Source organism: Bubalus kerabau, chromosome 15, assembly GCF_029407905.1.
Source record: "Bubalus kerabau isolate K-KA32 ecotype Philippines breed swamp buffalo chromosome 15, PCC_UOA_SB_1v2, whole genome shotgun sequence".
NCBI lineage: Eukaryota > Metazoa > Chordata > Mammalia > Artiodactyla > Bovidae > Bubalus > Bubalus kerabau.
In genome coordinates this window covers 15,187,121-15,206,147 of record NC_073638.1, presented here as the reverse complement: position 1 = coordinate 15,206,147, position 19,027 = coordinate 15,187,121, and the positions used below count along the sequence as shown (strand labels likewise).

Below are 19,027 nucleotides of genomic sequence, written 5' to 3'. Positions count from 1 at the left end.
TGTTCATGTCCTCCCATTTTGTCAACTACAGGGAACCAAGATGACAGTTAAAAATGGAATGGATCATGATAAACTCTATATAATTAGGGACAGAATATTTGTTGTTTTGTTTTGTTTTCCAGCAGAAGATTCTTCTGCTTAACTGATGCCTAAAAGACATTAATAGATTCGTATGATGCAACAGAGCCTGAAAACAGCCGTTGCTTCTGCAAACCAGATTGTCTCCAAATACATTCTGTGTAAATGGCAGCATTTCAGGAAGCCTTTATATATGTATTAGGCAATCACTCTGCTAAGAGCAGCCGTGTGCTCTATGAGGGAAACAGGACAAGCCCAGCAGTTTCTCTAATGCATGATCACCTACAGTCCCTGAGCTCCTGAAACATTACAGGTAACTTTGGAGTTTCATGGAAATGGCAAGGTCGCTAAAAAGTCAAAATGAACATGATGGAACTGCTGACTCTAGTGCGACCTGATATGTATTATTATTCAAATTCTACTCATTCTTTAATGGATACCTGAAACATCACAGGTATTCAAATATATCTTGACTAATTTCTGAACAATATAGGAATAATGCTAGTGCTTTAAGATAAATGATACCTTTTTGCAATCAATAGTAAATCAATATATATAACCATGGTTAATATGAGTTAATAACTCCTTTAAGCAGAGAAAAACTCAATTAGTGGGCCTTAAATTTTTCTTAGCCCAAGTATAAGTTAAAGGCAGCTAGGAATCTCCAGGTCCTAAACATTGGTGTGATCTTTCATAGAGATGTATACCCACTAAACAGGCATGCAAATTTTCTTATAATATTTTTTGTGTCATTTCACAAACATTCTTGCTGCATTTACCATCTTGACTCCCCCAGCTTCATCAAAAGTGCAGCTTGTAGTGGAGATTCTCTGACATTCTGTCTCATCAGAGACTTAGAACCAAATGAAAAGACTAATTACTAGTGATTATTACTTTGCCAACAAAGGTCTGTCTAGTCAAGGCTCTGGTTTTTCCAGTGGTCATGTATGGATGTGAGAGTTGCAATATAAAGAAAGCTGAATGCTGAAGAATTGATGCTTTTGAACTGTGGTGTTGGAGAAGACTCTTGAGAGACCCTTGGACTGCAAGGAGGTCCAACCAGTCCATCCTAAAGGAGATCAGTCCTAGATGTTCATTGGAAGGACTGATGCTAAAGCTGAAATTCCAATATTTTGGCCACCTCATGTGAAGTTGACTCACTGGAAAAGACCCTGAAGCTGGGAGGGACTGGGGGCAGGAGGAGAAGGGGACGACAGAGGATGAGATGGCTGGATGGCATCACCAACTCGATGGATATGAGTTTGAGTAAATTCCGGGAGTTGGTGATGTGTCGACAGGGAGGCCTGGTGTGCTGTGGTTCATGGGGAAGCAAAGATTCGGACACGACTGAGCGACTGAACTGAACTGAATATCATGTTTTCTTCAATAGATTTAGTTGGGAAACTTACTTTTTCACTTTAAAATCTCTTTTCTTAACATTTATGTAACCTATAATCACCATGAAACACTGGCCATTTTAAAACCTTAAACCTATATGATAATATTAAGTTTTATTACTGTTAGCAGCTTTGTTCAGAAATGCTATATTTGAAATCAAATATGGTAAAATTTATATTTTTCTAAACTTGCAGTACTGTCTAACTCCAAATAAGATGATTATTACACATACAATCTTTCAAGTGAAGTTGAAAAGAAAATACTTCTGTGGTTTTCTGACAAATAAGAATAAGAGCAAAACACATGTTTACTTCCATATTAAAAAATGCAGATATTCTTTGACACAATTGAGTTATTTTAAAAATCACTTTATATATATTAAGACAGATTGACTTACTTCCTTCTCTGGAATAAAGGCACTTGGTCCTCTTGTCAAGGGTTGAGATACTCTGATTCTTTTATCCTGTTTTTAAAAGAAAAGTTTTATGTATTAATGATGACTTTCTATGAAAAGTTAAATTGGTATAAATTGCTAAAGTATAAAATAAATGGAATAAGTAAATAGAATTATGTAAACTCAAAGTGTTAGGTCTTGGATTCCGCCCCCTCCAGCTCCATAACAAACAACAACAATAACAACAACAGCAAACAACCTATGGGGTCATTGCATGAACAAGATAACAAGACAGACAAGCTCCTACCATGGTGCTGGGCACACAGGCAGGCTCCTCAAATGTTATTTCCCTCAGTCGTACTCTATAGCACCAGAGATTTTTTAGCCCATATGTGACATGACTGGAAACCATCAGCTTCTGTAATAAAATCATATCTAACAGTATACTAGCACACTGTTGAACCTCAATTTGAAGCTAAAGGAAAAGTTGGATTCTAAGAGTATTACACACAACCTCCTAAAGCAATGGTCTGATTTCTGTTTTTCTTTCTGAATAAAATAGGAATAAGCATATCTAATATAAACCTCTGAAGCTTTGGGTAAGAAAAATGTAAAACATGGAGAAGTAGAGGTTAATTTCACCTGAGAAATGGAGACTATAATAATGTTTATTGTTCTATCACTATTCTACTTAGTAGTAATAACTGCCAGATCACCAATGGCATGTCTGTGTTCATTTCAACTTTTTTAAAAATATTGTTTTTGTGTCCCCATTTAAGTACATTCATCTATAAGTCAGAAAAATTCCCATCAGGAACAAACTTCCTCCTCTGTAGGCATAAGGAAGAGCAAGAAGAGTCAGAGGCAGGCTCTCTGGTTTTGAAATGCTTCTTACCAGGAGAAGAGACAGGAGGAACAGCCACTTGACTTTCTATAATAAAAGTAATAAGTTTATGAAATAGAAGCCCTCCAAAGTCGTAACATAAAAACAGCAACTCTGCTTTGGTTTATGAATATTATAAAGACTGAGTGAGAAACTGAAGAACAGGGGAACAGACGTCTCCTGGAAAGGAGTGTTAACATTGAGCTTGCCCTTCTCTCCACTCCCTTTTTCCCTATTTCTTTCTCTGCAAGGTAGCCTGAATCTTTTTTGTTCCTTACAATCCAAGAGCCTACCAAACACAAAAAAGTATTTGAATCCCTTACTTCATTAGGAAGCAGTCAAGTATTTAACAATCTTTTGAGAACCGAACCAGATACTGTGGTAGCCTCAAGATACAGGGTGAGCAAGATGGACATGGGCCCTGCCCCTCAGAAGTTTGGCACACAATCTCCAACAATTTTCAGGGTGCTACTGAGATAAATATATTAAATAATGATCATCTTAAACTGCTAGTGCTTTAGGAAGAACTAATCATCTAGGTTATATTTGTGAAGGGATGACAAAGAGATCTCAATCTGCTGGTGAAGTACATTAGAAGATTCCATGTCAAAAGAAACAGTTTAGAATTTCTAATATTAGTATTTCTTGCCTGCATCAACCATCATCTGGGTTTACCTAGAAAAATAATTTAGAAGAAAATGACAGACTTCTTCTCCTTGCTAGTCTTAGTAAATTATAGGAAATGAAAATTTGAATACTCTCTATATAACACAGCCTAAGGCACCAGTATGTGAAAGGCAATTTCCTTGACAACTGATCACTTCAAATAAACAAAGCAGTTAGAGGAACTGATTGTGAAGACAGATCACAGGTTTGAGGGGAAAAACGTCAATAGGGAGATAAGTGGAGTCTTTTATATATATTTATTTCAAAAAATACATCAAATTCAAAGAAAATATGGGGAGAGAAAAATAAACTAAAAGTGTACAAAGGGACTTTGGAGATAGAGAATGATTTATTACTAATATGATTTATTTTTATAAATCATTATTTGATATATTTATCAACTGATTTATCTTTAAAGGTCTGAAATAGTTATTTTGCCTACAAAAATATTTTCTGGATTGGCCAAGGTTTAAATGTGAGATACATTTTCATCACAAGTGGAACTGCATACTACTATACTTAAAAGAATATAACATGTTAATTTTAACCAGTTGATAAGAAGCAACTGATAATGATTTCATTTGTGTCAATGCTCATTTGTTCATTTATCCAGCAGATATTCACTGAGCATTCACAATGTGCTAAGTACAGCCAAAGAACTGATGCTTTTGAACTGGGGCGTTGGAGAAGACTCTTGAGATTCCCTTGGACTGCAAGGAGATACAACCAGTCCATCCTAAAGGAAATCAGTCCTGAATATTCATTGGAAGGACTGATGCTGAAGCTGAAACTCCAATACTTTGGCAACCTGATGCAAAGAACTGACTCACTGGAAAAGATCCTGATGCTGGGAAAGACTGAAGGTGGGAGGAGAAGGGGATGACAGAGGATGAGATGGTTGGATGGCATTACCGATTTGATGGACATGAGTTTGAGTAAGCTCTGGGAGTTGGTGATGGACAGGGAAGCCTGGAGTGCTGCAGTCCATGGGGTCACAAAGAGTTGGACACAACTGAGTGACTGAACTGAAGTACAGTGGGGACATGAAAAAGTAGTAGACTGGCAGAAATGCATTAACTATATCATAGTTTGTATATGCATATAAAAAGCGGTATGGGAGCACATCATTTTATGAATTATCATTTACTTAGTCATTTGCTTCCCCAATGGCTCAGCAAATAAAGAATCTGCCTGTGATGCTGGAGACACAGGAAATGTGGGTTCAATACCTGGGTCAGGAAGATCCCCTGGAGAAGGGAATGGCAACCCATTCTAGTATTCTTGCCTGGAAAATCCCATGAACAGAGGAACCTGGTGGGTTCTAGTCCATGGGGTCACAAGAGTTAGACACAACTTAGCCACCAAACCACCATGGCTTATGTTGGTGTATAGTTTATATCGGTGTATGTACGGTTTCATTATTGTAAATAGTGCTATGGTGAATATCTTTGTATAAAGAGACTTGGGGGCATATTTTGTGGTATTTAAGATGGTTTCTTTAGAAAGATTCCCAGATGTGGATTTACTGGGGTTTAGGTTATAAATCTTTATAAAGTTCTTGTTGCATACTACCAATATGCTATAAAGTTCTTGTTGCATACTACCAATATGTTTTACCAATTTTATTTCCATAAGTTGAGAAAATGTTCTTAACTCACTAACTTCAAAAGTGAAAAACAGCCTTTAAAAAATGTTTTTGAAACTTTTAATTGTATACACGGTACTGGTGGTGACTTAGTCACTAAGCTATGTCTGACTCTTGCAACCCATGGACTGTGGCCCGCCAGGCCCCTCTCCCTATGGGATTCCACAGGCAAGAATACTGGCGTGAGTTGCCATGCCCTCCTCTAGGGGATCTTCCCAATCCAGGGATGAACCCTCGTCTCCTGCATTGGCAGGTGGATTCTTTACCACTGAGCCACCAGGGAAGCAACTGTATACATAGTTCAGATAAAAATTCCCTAAGCAGAGTTGTGGGTCAGATCTCTGTTTTTAATAATACAATTCTTGGTGTGATACAGTCACTCCAGAGGGGGGGGAAAAACAAACCCAAACAAACAAAAATACCCCAAAAGAAACAAACAAACAAACCCCCAGCTAGGAAGCTACTGCAATAGCCAAGGGGAGAGATGATGTGGCCTCACCTAAGAGAGCTATTTATACACTGAAAAGTGAGAGTTGCTCAGTTGTGTCTGACTCTTTGCGACCCTGTGGACTACAGTCCATGGAATTCTCCAGGCCAGAATACTGGAGTGGGTAGCTGTTCCCTTCTCCAGGGGATGGTCCCAACTCAGGGATTGAACCCAGGTCACCCGCATTGCAGGAAGATCCTTAATTGTCTTGAATCACCAGGGAAGCCCACTGAAGAGAAGGGAAAACTAACATTTTAAAATTATACCAACGTGTAGACTTCTTCAGTTATAGTTTTAAAATGGTGTCACAATCGAAAGAATCAGCCTACTTCCTGCTTCTGTAAAAGAAGCATCTTTTCTGGTGAGGATACTACTATCCTCTCAGTTAACTGCTTTGTATATTTATACGAAGTTGGAAAAGTTCTTTCAATCATCAAGGCAGTTTATAAATTCTCCTTAAAATTCTTTTACTGAACATTTATTCCCCACCTACTTTCTATCTCTATATGTTTTTAAAGTTGATAAAATAAACACAAAAGAAGTAGGATAGTACTGTTGACTTAAAAAACAGTCACAACCTAAAAGTTGAGTGAGTGAGTGAAGTCTCAGTCATGTCCGACTCTTTGTGACCCCATGGACTGTAGGAGCCTACCATACTCCTCTGTCCATGGGATTTTCCAGGCAAGAGTACTGGAGTGGGTTGCCATTTCCTTCTTCAGAGGATCTTCCTGACCTGGGTTCAATCCCTGGGTGGGGAAGATCCCTTGGAGGAGGGTATGGCAATCCACTCCAGTATTGTTGCCTGGAAAATCCCATGGATGGAGGAGCCTGGTGGCCTACAGTCCAAGGGGTCCAAAGAGTCGGACGCTACTGAGTGATTTCACTTTGTAGCTCAGTTGGTAAAAAGTTGAGAGTTATGTTTTATTTGATGGAAATTTTTAGGACTTAAGCCCAGGAGGCAGCATCTCAAGTAACCCTGAGAACTTCTCCAAGGAGGCAGGGGGAGGAGTCAGGTTATATAGAAGTTTGCAACAAAGGGCAGGTCTGAACATCGAAAGTATTTTTGTGAATTAAAGAAAACCAGATACCTCAAGTCAAGGAATTTAGCGTTTTTCTACGTATGGGAAGATGCAAGAGCCTGGGCTCACTGACATCATTCCTTTCATATGCATCTCAGCTCTCTGGGCCAGTATGCTGCATTTTTTTACATCCTGAGCTTCTGTGCTCACCACAGGGAGTGGCTGCAGCCATGGCTGCCAGATCACTTCAGCTTCCTGGGTGCCCTCAGGGCTCAGAAATTCACATTTGGAGAGATGAAATCACTGATGACCCTGACATCCTTTTTTACTGATATGGCAGGAAATACTCCATTTTCTCAATACCATATCCAAAAGATTCCATTTACATAAGCTGGAGTTCTCGTCTCCAGTAATACTTTGTAAAACCTTTCCTCATCTTTCATTTCAAATCCAAAATACCCAAGAACTGGGTTCCTACTTTACTTATGCTCTGATTAACTTTCCTGAAGTCTCTAGACCTGGGTTGCCTTATACAGTAGCCATCAGCCACATGTGACTATATTTAAATTCTTAAAATTAAATATAATTCAAAGTCCAGTTGCTCAATCACACTGGTCACATTTCAAGTGCCCAACAAACACCTGTGGCTCTGACTCTGACTGCACAGTCTGTGGAAATAATCGCCATTGGACAAGGCTCCACCATCACAGACATGCTACTCAAGACTACATCTGATTTTTGTGAAATCACATCTTCAGGCATCTTAATGCCTTTTGAAATGTTAAATGACTCCTCTGCAGAGTTACTGGTTTGATGGTCACACCTACTCAATCCCATAACCAAGCATTTTAATCTAATTGCAGAAATGCTCTCAACCATATTGAGAGTGAATTCAGACAGAAGCAATTTGGGAAAAGAAAAAAAAAAATCAGCCAGTTCTAAGAATCTTTTGTCTCAATGTCTGCACATAGTCTGCAAAAAAAGTATCAAGGACTTTGTCTTTTCCTCTTTTAAAACTTACGGTAAAAAATATATAACATGAGCTCTACCCACCTAACAAATTATAGTAATTACTGTACAGTACATTACTGTTAACTATAAGCACAACGTTGTGTAACAGATGTCTAGGACTTTGCCATCTAGCATAACTGAAACTGCACACCCACTGAAGGGCAGCTCTTCACACTCTTCAGATCCCAGCTGAGATGCTACCTCTGTGATCTCCAGCCTTCTTGCCTCTGTGCAAAACTCAGATCTGCCTTTTGCTAGGCAACTCTCCCCTAGTTTGGCTTTCCTGGCTCTGAAGCCAGGAAATCCTCCAATTTCTTTCACCACCTGTACCCTCTTCCTAGACATTCTCTGCATCTCCTTCATCAGCATTCATTCTCTCAAGTGAGTGTTCTGACCCATGGCTTCCATTTTCCTGATACAAACAAAACTCTGCTGGACTGTGTGAGCCTCACCATACTGGTGGGAGAAGGGTGGAGTGGGTAAAGGAGAGAGAAGGGTATGTGATATGAAGAGCAAGCAGGCCCTGTAACAGACTCCTGCACCTTTGCTAAGGAGCTCGAGTTAGCACTGCTCTGCCCTTCCATCGGACCTGGGCCATTTTGAACTGCCTGTGACATGCTGGAACCTTAAAATTAACATGTTTAAAACCAGTCTCCTACCATAAACCAGCTGGTCCTTACTTTCCTCTTTAAGTTATAAAATCACCACACAATACCAGTAACCCTGGCTCTGATTTACAGAGTTATCCTCGACCCTTTATCTTAGGAATCTGCATTTAGTTAGTTGCTAAATCTGATAATTGCCTTTTCCCAACAGTATCTTTCAGCTCTCCTTTCCCCAGCTCCGTCTCAATTCTAAGAGTGTCTCTCATGCTAAGAATTATTTCCCCCTCACAACTGAGAGTCATGTCAATTCTAGGCCCTAGCTTTTGAGGAGATAACACTTAAAAAAAAAAAAAAAAAACCAAAAACACAAAGTGCGATACAAAAGAAGATTCCACTTTTACTCTATCAATTTTCCCTAAAACAAAATAAAACACCCCAAACTAGAACAGCTGTGATATACTTTCTCAACATACACTACTCTAACAGAAGAATTCCAGGGTTGGTCTATATTAGAAGTGAAAATAACTTGCAGTTGCACTAATTTTGAGTAATAATATTGCCAAGTTTTCCTTTCTTAAATATAAAGCTAATATCCTGTCCTAGGGAATAAATGACTTTGATCATAGTAGTGAATCTTACACAATGACCTTTAAGTCATAAATCTTGTTTAATAACTGTGTAAAAATAAAACCAAAAATCAAGTCCGGGTTTGTTTGTTAACTGTACTGTCTATTATAGTATCCCTTAGCCACATGTGGCTATTTAAATTTAAGTTTGTTGTTGTGTTAATTGCTCAGTTGTGCCCGACTCTTTGTGACCCCATGGACTATAGCCCACCAGGCTCTTCTGTCCATGGAGTTCTCCAGGCAAGAACATTGGAGTAGGTTGCCATTCTCTTCTCCAGGAGATCTTCCCAACCCACGGACTGAACTCTGGTCTCCTGCATTGCAGGCAGATTGTTTACCAATTGAACCACCAGAGAAACCCAAATTTAACTTGATTAACATTAAATAGGAGATAAAAACTAAGTGTCTTGATTGCACTAGCCACATGTAAAGTATATAACAGCCACATGTGGGTACCAAGCTGAATTCTTCTATCACTGCCAAAGGTTCTATGGCACAGCATGGCTCCATAGTATTGATTAGTCTTGGCTTCAGCTACTCAGATAATGTAAAGATACAAAATGGTTAAAAATTCAGGAATGAACACAAGCAGAATAAACGAGTATTAAGGTAACTTCATTGGAGAAGGCAATGGCACCCCACTCCAGTACTCCTGCCTGGAAAATCCCATGGATGGAGGAGCCTGGTAGGCTGCAGTCCATGGGGTCGCTAAGAGTCAGACATGACTGAGCGACTTCACTTTCACTTTTCACTTTCATGCATTGGAGAAGGAAATGGCAACCCACTCCAGTGTTCTTGCCTGGAGAATCCCAGGGATGGGGGAGCCTGGTGGGCTGCCATCCATGGGGTCACACAGAGTCGGACATGACTGAAGTGACTTAGCAGTAGCAGCAAGGTAACTTCATAGAAATAAAAATTTGATTTGGATAGTAAGACTGGAAAACCAAAACACCAACAAATTAATCACAATGGCAGAAAAGTTTGCAGATACCATTCTTCAGAGTCTCAATTTGATGACAATTTTCAAATCACTAATTTAAAAAGAAGAAAGGAAATTCTCCAGTATGTTGACTTATTAAAATAAAAGGAGGTATGAAATATGTAAGAAACTTTAGACAGTAGTAAATTTAATTGATTTTCCTTCAAATATCTTAAGACAACATTCACAGAATTTGCTTAAAATTTTTTCCATAAAATCCTACAATTTCAATCAAGAGAAAAACTAGTTAAAAAAATAAGAACTCATACTTTTTATATATCAGTGTCATGTGTCCTAAGAGATTATTTTACAAAGGTTATGATCTCAAGAGTGGTACAAAACTTTATCTTTTTTCAGATATGTTATAACTGAAAGAAGTTATGCTTGAAATTCATCAGCTGAAATTATGCCTATTAAGTAATTATCTACTGGAAAACAAAAGACCAAAAGCATAAAGATGAATTATATTTAAAAAAATGCTTATTCTGACACTTTTCTGTTAGGTAATTTACTAGATCACTTTATGTAAATTAATCCCACTAGAAAATTAAGATATGTGAAAGTTACAAATTCTTAAAATTATGAGTCTTTAGAGGTAATCAACCAGAGAAGGCAATGGCACCCCACTCCAGTACTCTTGCCTGGAAAATCCCATGAATGGAGGAGCCTGGTAGGCTGCAGTCCATGGGGTCGCTAAGAGTCAGACATGACTGAGTGACTTCACTTTCACTTTTCATTTTCATGCATTGGAGAAGGAAATGGCAACCCACTCCAGTGTTCATGCCTGGAAAATTCCAGGGATGGGGGAGCCTGGTGGCTGCTGTCTATGGGGTTGCACAGAGTCGGACACAACTGAAGCGACTTAGCAGCAGTAGCAGCAGCAGCAGAGGTAATCAGCAAATTACTTGCCCCTAAGAGGCTAACTGTTAAAGAGAACTAATTGCTGCATTTTAAGCTACTAAGTATCTTTAAAATAAATTATTCAATTTAATTTTTACATTTTTCTTCTTGAGTGTATTTCATTAAAAAATGGAAAAGCAAAAAAAAAAAAAAAAAAAAGACAGAAAACCAAACCACAAATTCTATCCATTAAAATGTAAAAGAAAAACATACAAATTCTATCTATTCTTGAATTTATATCTATAGGAGAGAATAATACTGAGAATAATGTGTGTAATTAACTTTACATATAGACAGTTGAAGAGGTTAAAAAAATGTGTTTAACATATAAACAATTCTGGCAAAGCAGAAATTTTTGATTCCACCGAACATACTAATCCCTCAATTTTTGAAGATTTTTAAGGGCATCCTTAGAAGATAGTTTAATAGCTTCAAAAAAAATTTAACACACTGCAATGACAAAATAGCTTAAGTATAAAAAGCATGCTCAAACAAACATTTTAAGTGTGACTGTAAGAAAAGTAACTGAAATTATCAATACAAACAGTGATTACAGTTGTTGACTCTCCTCTCCTTTTTAGATGTTCCATTTTGGCAGAAACCATTGCAAAAAGGACAGAGATGGGAAGGTGGCTCAACGCTTTGAAATAATACTGATGTCATCTTATTTCTTGGCAGACACTTACAGAAATAAAGACTGGGTTTATAGAAATTGATGACATTACACATTTCAGAAGGAACGGACAAATGGAAAGGAACACAGAGATGTTCTAAAAACTCTCTATCCCTAAATGAGAAAAGCATGGGTTTTAAATTAGATTGTTATAGATGTGTAATTTTATAGTAAACTCATATTTAAATGTCTGCCATTACTTGAATATACATTATTTCCCATTATTCCAAAATGGCCTAAAAGATTATAAAATTATTACTTCTCTTACTCTAGATTAAAATATGAATTGACCATCAATACAATTAAAATATGTATTGTAATAAGTAACTGAGACCTAAGGTCATTTAGTGATAAAAGATTGGGAAGCAGAAAATTGTAATACCATCAGAGGCAAGAATCTTGCAAATTACACAACATCTCTTCTAGTCCTTGGAGCCTGAGTGTAATAGGGACCCCAGGAACATCAGGAGCCCAGCCCCAAACACAGGGTGTGGCAAATATTCGTTGAGGATACAAAGAGCACTGAAAATTCCCCTTCATAAGTGGGGAATCCTGTTGCCTTCTAAAGGTCTGAGACTTCGGTTCCCCTTTTTAACTGAGCTCTTAAAACCAAAGCAACCAAGCCCCTTCTGCAAGAGCTCTACCGCTGGGTACGATCATTTGAGGAACACTGCAAAAAAGATCTTATAACTAAGAGCATGAATTTCAGCTTTCTTCAACAACACATACTAATTAAGATTTCTAACTTCCAATCTCAAAACATTCCCACTAAAAGGAGTGCACTTGTCAGCTTCTCTACCTCCTTCTTCCCCCTAGTAAACTGTCAGGTGCGAGTGGACTGGGACAGTACCTTGTTCATTTTGGAGTACATCAACTTTAGTATGGAGTATGGTGTCAGGTAAACTTCAGTTCCATTTTTTAAAGATTTACATAAGGCCACATTAGCTACTCCTTTAAACAGTAAATCTAAAATCAAGTCCAGTGCCATCCAGAGGTAAGCAGCAAAGAGCACACCTACTTTCCCACTTTCCATGTAATACACCACAGAGTAGCATAAATCAAGCTAGATTCACTTGTCAATGAAAACTTGGGAGTTCTAATGTGGCAGATCTTTTCTGTGTTGTGCAGAATTTAGACATTTGAACCAGTATTTCCTGAGGCTCTGTCCTCTCTTTTTGATGTCTATTGAAATACTACCTATTCTTCCTTTAAGACCCAGCTCAGACACCAACTCCTTTGGTCTTCCTCCACTCACACCAACTCCCAAGTTCTTCTAGGAAATTAAAATGATTCTTCTTAAGGTTCACAATTCTATTTAGTTTTTCTCTCTGTTAGAGCTATTGAAGAATATTATCTTATCACTCTCTTCAGACCATAAATACCTTAAACAGCAGGATCAATTTCTAACACAGTATCTGTACCTTTATAGCACAGCAACATGAAAATAGTAGACCCCATGCATATGATGAGTTGAACTGAGGAGACAGAAGTCTGGTACAGGCTCTTCCATCCCTTTTCCTTCCTTCAATGGGCAAGAGTATCCTGTGGACTTAAGGCAGTTCTCTGTACTCTTATTGAGACATACCAATAAATTAAATTAATAACCACAGTCCTAGACATCAATCTACGACCTTCCTTGTATCATCTGGGTTCCCTATGTGACAAATATTCCCTTTTCTCTATTTGTTTATTTTCTACTGTTATTAAAACAAGCAGTACATGCAATTTCCTGTACTTTGTGCTACCTTCTTAAAAATCAATAATGATACTTCATGCCTTGACACTGATCTTGAGCGACAAAGGCTCCTATACAACCTTTTAAGTGTTAAACACTTTCTTTAGAGATGCAGAATGACAAAATATACTTGTTGAATATATTAAAATTTTGGGCTAAGTACCCCGAAAATGAGATTTCTCTCAGGTACAGAAAACTCTGCACCTGAGACAAAGTCCATAATAACTACTTAACTCAATGCTTCCCTAATAACATATAGATAATATACTTTTCTACCACTGATTATAAAATTGCTCCCCAGCTCCCCATGAAGTATTAAGAACTGCTTTACTTTTATACAGTTTTTAATGTTGTCTATTGTGTAGGTTTTCCTGGTAGCTCAGAGGTTGAAGCGTCTGCCTGTGATGCGGGAGACCAGGGTTTGATCCCTGGGTTGCGAAGATCCCCTGGAGAAGGAAATGGCAACCCACTCCAGTACTCTTGCCTGGAAAATCCCATGGATGGAGGAGCCTGGTAGGCTACAGTTCATGGGGCCGCAAAGAGTCGGACACAACTGAGCGATTTCACTGAGGTTTATTGTGTGGTAGTAAAAACTTGGCTTTAATTTTAGAAAGTTTTACCTATTAAAATTATGTCCCAATTAGATTAAAAGAAATAAAAAATGGGAACTTTTGAAATTAAGACTCCTATTAGAAACAATTACAGTTACAGAGTCCCTTGGACAGTAAAGAGATCAAACCAGTCCATCCTAAAGGAAATCAACCCTGAATGTTCATTGGAAGGACTGATGCTGAAGCTCCAATACTTTGACTACTTGATGCAAAGAGCCAACTCATTAGAAAAGACCCTGATGCTGGGAAAGATTGAGGGCAAGAGGAGAAGGGGGCAACAGAGAATGAGATGGTTGGATGCCATCACTGACTCAATGGACATGAATTTGAGCAAACTCTGTGAGATGGAGAAGGACAGGGAAGCCTGGCATGCTGCAGTCCCTGGGGCCGTGGAAAGAGTCCAATACGACTGAACAACAGTTACAGAACATTCTAGTATTACTCAGTATATGGCTGATAGCCTTTTAGAGAAATAAAAAAATATGCTGTGGATGTAGCTACCTGGTGTATGAAAGAAAAGTAGGGCTTTAAGTCAAACCTTTGTACTTAGCATCTACTACCCAAGTTGTAACAAAATCAAAAGGTCTTCTAAGTTATTCTAATGAACCAGAAAGACATGATAGTCTCCAGTTTTTTCAAAACACAATGATTAACAAAATAAAGGTCACTTGTTCAGCTTAGAGAAATTGTAAAAAAACATTAAAGCTGTGCTTTAATGTATACAGGTAAACTTAAAACCCATTGTAATCAAAATTAAAACATGACTTATTATGCTCATGTAAATAGATGGTTCACAAAATTTTTGATATTAGAAACTCTTTATATTCCAAAAATTATTGATCCCCAAAGCTTTTATTAATGTGATTTTTTTTCTTGTTTTGTTTTAGTTGCTAACTTTTGTCTGACTGTTTTTGCAACCCCATCAATTGTAGCCTGCCAGGCTCCTCTGTCCATGGGATTTCCCAGGCAAGAGTACTGGAGGTGGGTTGCCACTTCTTTCTCCAGGGGATCTTCCTGACCCAGGGATCAAACCTGTGTTTCCTGCATTGGCAGGTATATTCTTTACCACTGAGCCACCAGGGAAGCCCAATGTGAGTGATATCTATCAGTAATTATTATACTAGAAATTAAATCAAAGAAAAATGTAAATAATTCATTTAAGAATAAAAATAGAATAAATCCATTATATATTAACAGAAATGAATTTTTTGAAACTATAATTTCCAAATCAAAACAAAAATTTTACTGAGTAACATAATTAAACATTTGTGCAAATATCTGGCTTAATTAAAGACAACTGGATTCTTACATCTAATTCTATATTCAATCTGTTTCTATATGTTTTATAGCATGAAGAAGACTCAGCTTCACAAAAGTATTTTAATAACCTTTTAAGATAATTTTGGATATTCTATGATACTACATTAAGACTTGACAAATAGTAGCTTTTAAGTTTGTTGGAATGTGGAATCTGAAACCACATCAATAATCATCTTACTTTGTTACATTAAAATCCATTGGTTTATCTTATACTTTGAAGAGATTGATTACTCATATGTGATTTTATATTATTAGCCATTTAGAAAATATTGGATCAGGGATGTGGGAGGGGGGTTCAGGATGGGGAACACATGTACACCGTGGCAGATTCATGTCAATGTATGGAAAAACCACTACAATAAAGTAATTAGCCTCCAATTAAATAAATTTATATTAAAAAAAAAAGAAAAGATTGGATCACTGAGTTTGGCAGGCTTTCCAAATATTAAATATGTTAATGTCACCACTGTTCATATCAGAAAAATCTTTAAGCTTTGAGAAATGGACAAGCTCATGGTAGAGGAGATCAGTTTTCCAAAATTGTTTTCTCCTCAAAGTCCAAATTTTATTTTGGCAGTAAATCCTATTGGTTGTTTTCCTGGAAGTGATGGATTCACTTTGTTTATTTTTGTGGAAATGTCTGCCAAATACCCATCTGAATAACCATAACTATCAGTCAGTCATTTTTTCATATAAAATAGTGTTCAATAAAAAGAGACTAGTTTGGCTCACAACTCAGTCACACAGCTGCGTTTCTCAAGACAACCACCATACTTTGGCATAGAGAAGAGCTTTATGTATATACTCCCCATTTTGAAAATGATTAAGCATTTCATGGTCTAGATTTAATAAAAATGCCTAATTTTTACTGTTTTAACAAGGATATTCTTCAGTGAAACCAACTTTTTTTTTTTTACTGTGAATACAGAGCAGTGAGGAAAATAATGATTACTATGTCAGTAGAAGGCCACTGCTTTGTTTTGTGCTAAACATTTAGCCTGAGTTCCACAGCCCCACTTTGGGAAGCACTGATTGAAATGAATGTTTCCAATATACTCTGCCTCTCTTCCTTCTAATTATGTAACCTTCTGAAACAGTTTCAGTTGCAAAAAGATTGCTACAATTAACTTTCATATGAAGACAAGGTATGAAGGAATCATTATGAACAATTATTATTTTTTTTACTTTTCTCCATACTGCCATGGCCATAGAACTTCTATGGAAGTGTTCATTTCTTTATTTGTAAAATAAACTTAATTATAAAACAATTAAGCATGAATGATCAAGAAGACCCTGTAAAAGCAACGTAGGAGGGGTGCTAGCCTTACCATATAGTAAAACATAATAGTTCTGTATTTAAAGGAGCTGTTGCTGCTGCTGCTGCTAAATCGCTTCAGTTGTGTCTGACTCTGTGCGACCCCAGAGACAGCAGCCCACCAGGCTCCCCCGTCCCTGGGATTCTCCAGGCAAGAACACTGGAGTGGGTTGCCATTTCCTTCTCCAATGCATGAAAGTGAAAAGTGAAAGTGAAGTCGCTCAGTCGTGTCCGACTCTAGCGACCCCATGGACTGCAGCCCACCAGGCTCCTCTGTCCATGGGATTAGCACATAAATAGACAACAAGTGGAACTTCCCTAATTACGACTCAAAATCCGGAAACAACAAACAATTGATAATTCAACTACACATATACATACACACACTTTAAAAAAATTTTCTGTATGGTACAAAAATATGATAAAAATCAGAATGCAAATGTTGCAATTTAACACACAATGGCTAATATATTAGGAGCTCCTGAAAATTAAAAGGGAAAAACCAACAACCAAATCAAAAAATGAACAAGGAGTGGGCAATTAACAGAAGAAACAACTCATAAAAAGAAAAGCAAATGTTATGTTTCACACACCAAATTGGCAAAAATCCAAGGTAGGCAACATTTTTTTTGACAATACTACAAGGAAACAGGTACTCTCAAAACCTGTGGGAATGCAAAATTAAACAACCCTCCTGGATAGGGATTTGACAATGTCTAGAAAAATTACATACACATCTGCCCTTTGACCCATAAGTCTCACTGCTACTGCTGCTGCTAAGTCGCTTAAGTCATGTCTGACTCTCCAATGCATGAAAGTGAAAAGTGAAAGTGAAGTCACTCAGTCGCACTACTAGGGCTCTAATCCATCAATACAACCATAAAATAGGATGAAGAAAATGTCTATATACAAAAGTAATTTGAACATGATCAGTCCTGTCAGACTCTTTGCAACCCCATGGACTATACAGTCCATGGAAGTGTCCAGGTCAGAATACAGGAGTGGGTAGCCTTTCCCTTGTCCAGGGGATCTTCTCAACCCAGGGATCAAACCCAGGTCTCCTGCATTGCAGGTGGATTCTTTACCAGCTGGGCCACAAGGGAAGCCCATTTAATCAAGCATTTAGCCCCAACTTCAAATTGATAGAAAACAGAAGGTTAGAGGAGCAAATTAAATGACAACATGAGGACAACAAGCATAGAAAATGATCCAGGTTATGAAATATTCTAGAGGACAGCTGACAACAACCAGTTAAGGGCCTGAAAAGCAAAAAGCAACTGGAGGACCAACTCCTAAGAGAGACTTAAAAGACCTAACTACCAAATGGAATGGTGAACTGAATTCAGAAAAAGTTACCTCTAAAAAGACACTAAACAGTTGGGAGGAAATTGAATAAGATGAGGAATTAGATGATTTCAAGCAATAATCGCTAAGTTTGTTAGGTGTGACACTGGCATTGTAGCTATACAAGAATGTGTCTGTATATTTTAGAGATGCATACTGACATATGTAGGGGTAGAGGAAAAGAATTTTAAATTACTTCAGCAACAATGACAACAACGTGCGTGCTCGGTCACTTCAGCCATATTCGATTCACAAGATTGATAAAGAGTGGCAAGATCTTGTCAATACTGAATTTGATGATGGGTTTTGGAGGCTCATTACACTGTTCTTTTTGATTTTGTGTAGTTGGACATTTTTCACTATAGTTTTTTTTAAAGGTGCATAGCAAAGTCCCTGATATGAAATAGGCATTTAATAAATGGCATCTATTACAATAAAATTTTAGTACTTTATGAGTTTGAAGAAAAAAATGTGTTAGTATATTTTAAACCTTACTAAGATTAAACATTGCAACTTTTATAAAGAAGAACTATTAATGCATTCAACAGATTTTTTTTTCCTTTTTAAAAAATTTGTTATCTGGAAGTTCTTGGGCTAAAAATTGGAAGTGTAAAGATAAATAAAGCATAGGCACTGACCTCAAGAAAACATGAGGTAAATAAATTTGGATGCGCAGTTAAAAAACCTGTGAGGACCTTTAATGGAGTTGAACAGGATAGGAAAGCCTAAGTCTGCAAGGGGATGAAGCAAAATTGCCCTCCAGATAGTATAATTCTTTAGGAAGAAAAAAAAATCTGCCAGGTTACTTAGAAAATGGCTAGGTCTGGAAGAGTACAACATCCCAGGCAAAAGGAATAGAAAATACAAAGACATGACACATTTGGGGAACTATATGCTGGTTCTACATAATCCCTGAAACTGTTTTAGGGACTAAGATTGATACATAGGCAAGAGTCATATCATGAATGTCATACTAAAGAGTTTTGACTTCACAGAAATGATAGACAACATCAAAAGGATATTTATCTTTTGAGAACACATTTCTGACATCAGTTAGAAAATGGACTGGGATGGGGGAGGCTGAAGGAAATCAAGTCTCTTAGAAGGCTACTATATGTTCTAGGAAAAAGATTCGACGTAGCTAAGCAGTATAAATTTAAAAAAAGGAATTAGGTTGAGAGTTACTTAGGAGATAGAATAAATGGAATTGACTGACCATGAGGGTAGTGAGACACATCTAAGATGCATCACAGAATTCGGCACTGGATGAATGGATGATGCACAATGGTGACACCAGCTGGTATTAAAGAAATCAAGAGACTGAGGCAGCTTGGATTT

At 37.5% G+C, this 19,027-nt stretch overlaps 1 protein-coding gene across 1 annotated transcript in view; it reads right to left on the bottom strand.

The window, feature by feature from the left end:
* Window positions 1–19,027, bottom strand: part of SESN3 (sestrin 3) — a 77,254-nt gene that overhangs the window by 23,634 nt on the left and 34,593 nt on the right. The window contains exon 2 of the mRNA XM_055547740.1: window positions 1,874–1,939. Within this exon, the coding sequence (XP_055403715.1) occupies window positions 1,874–1,939 (66 nt within the window). The remainder of the gene's footprint in view (window positions 1–1,873; window positions 1,940–19,027) is intronic.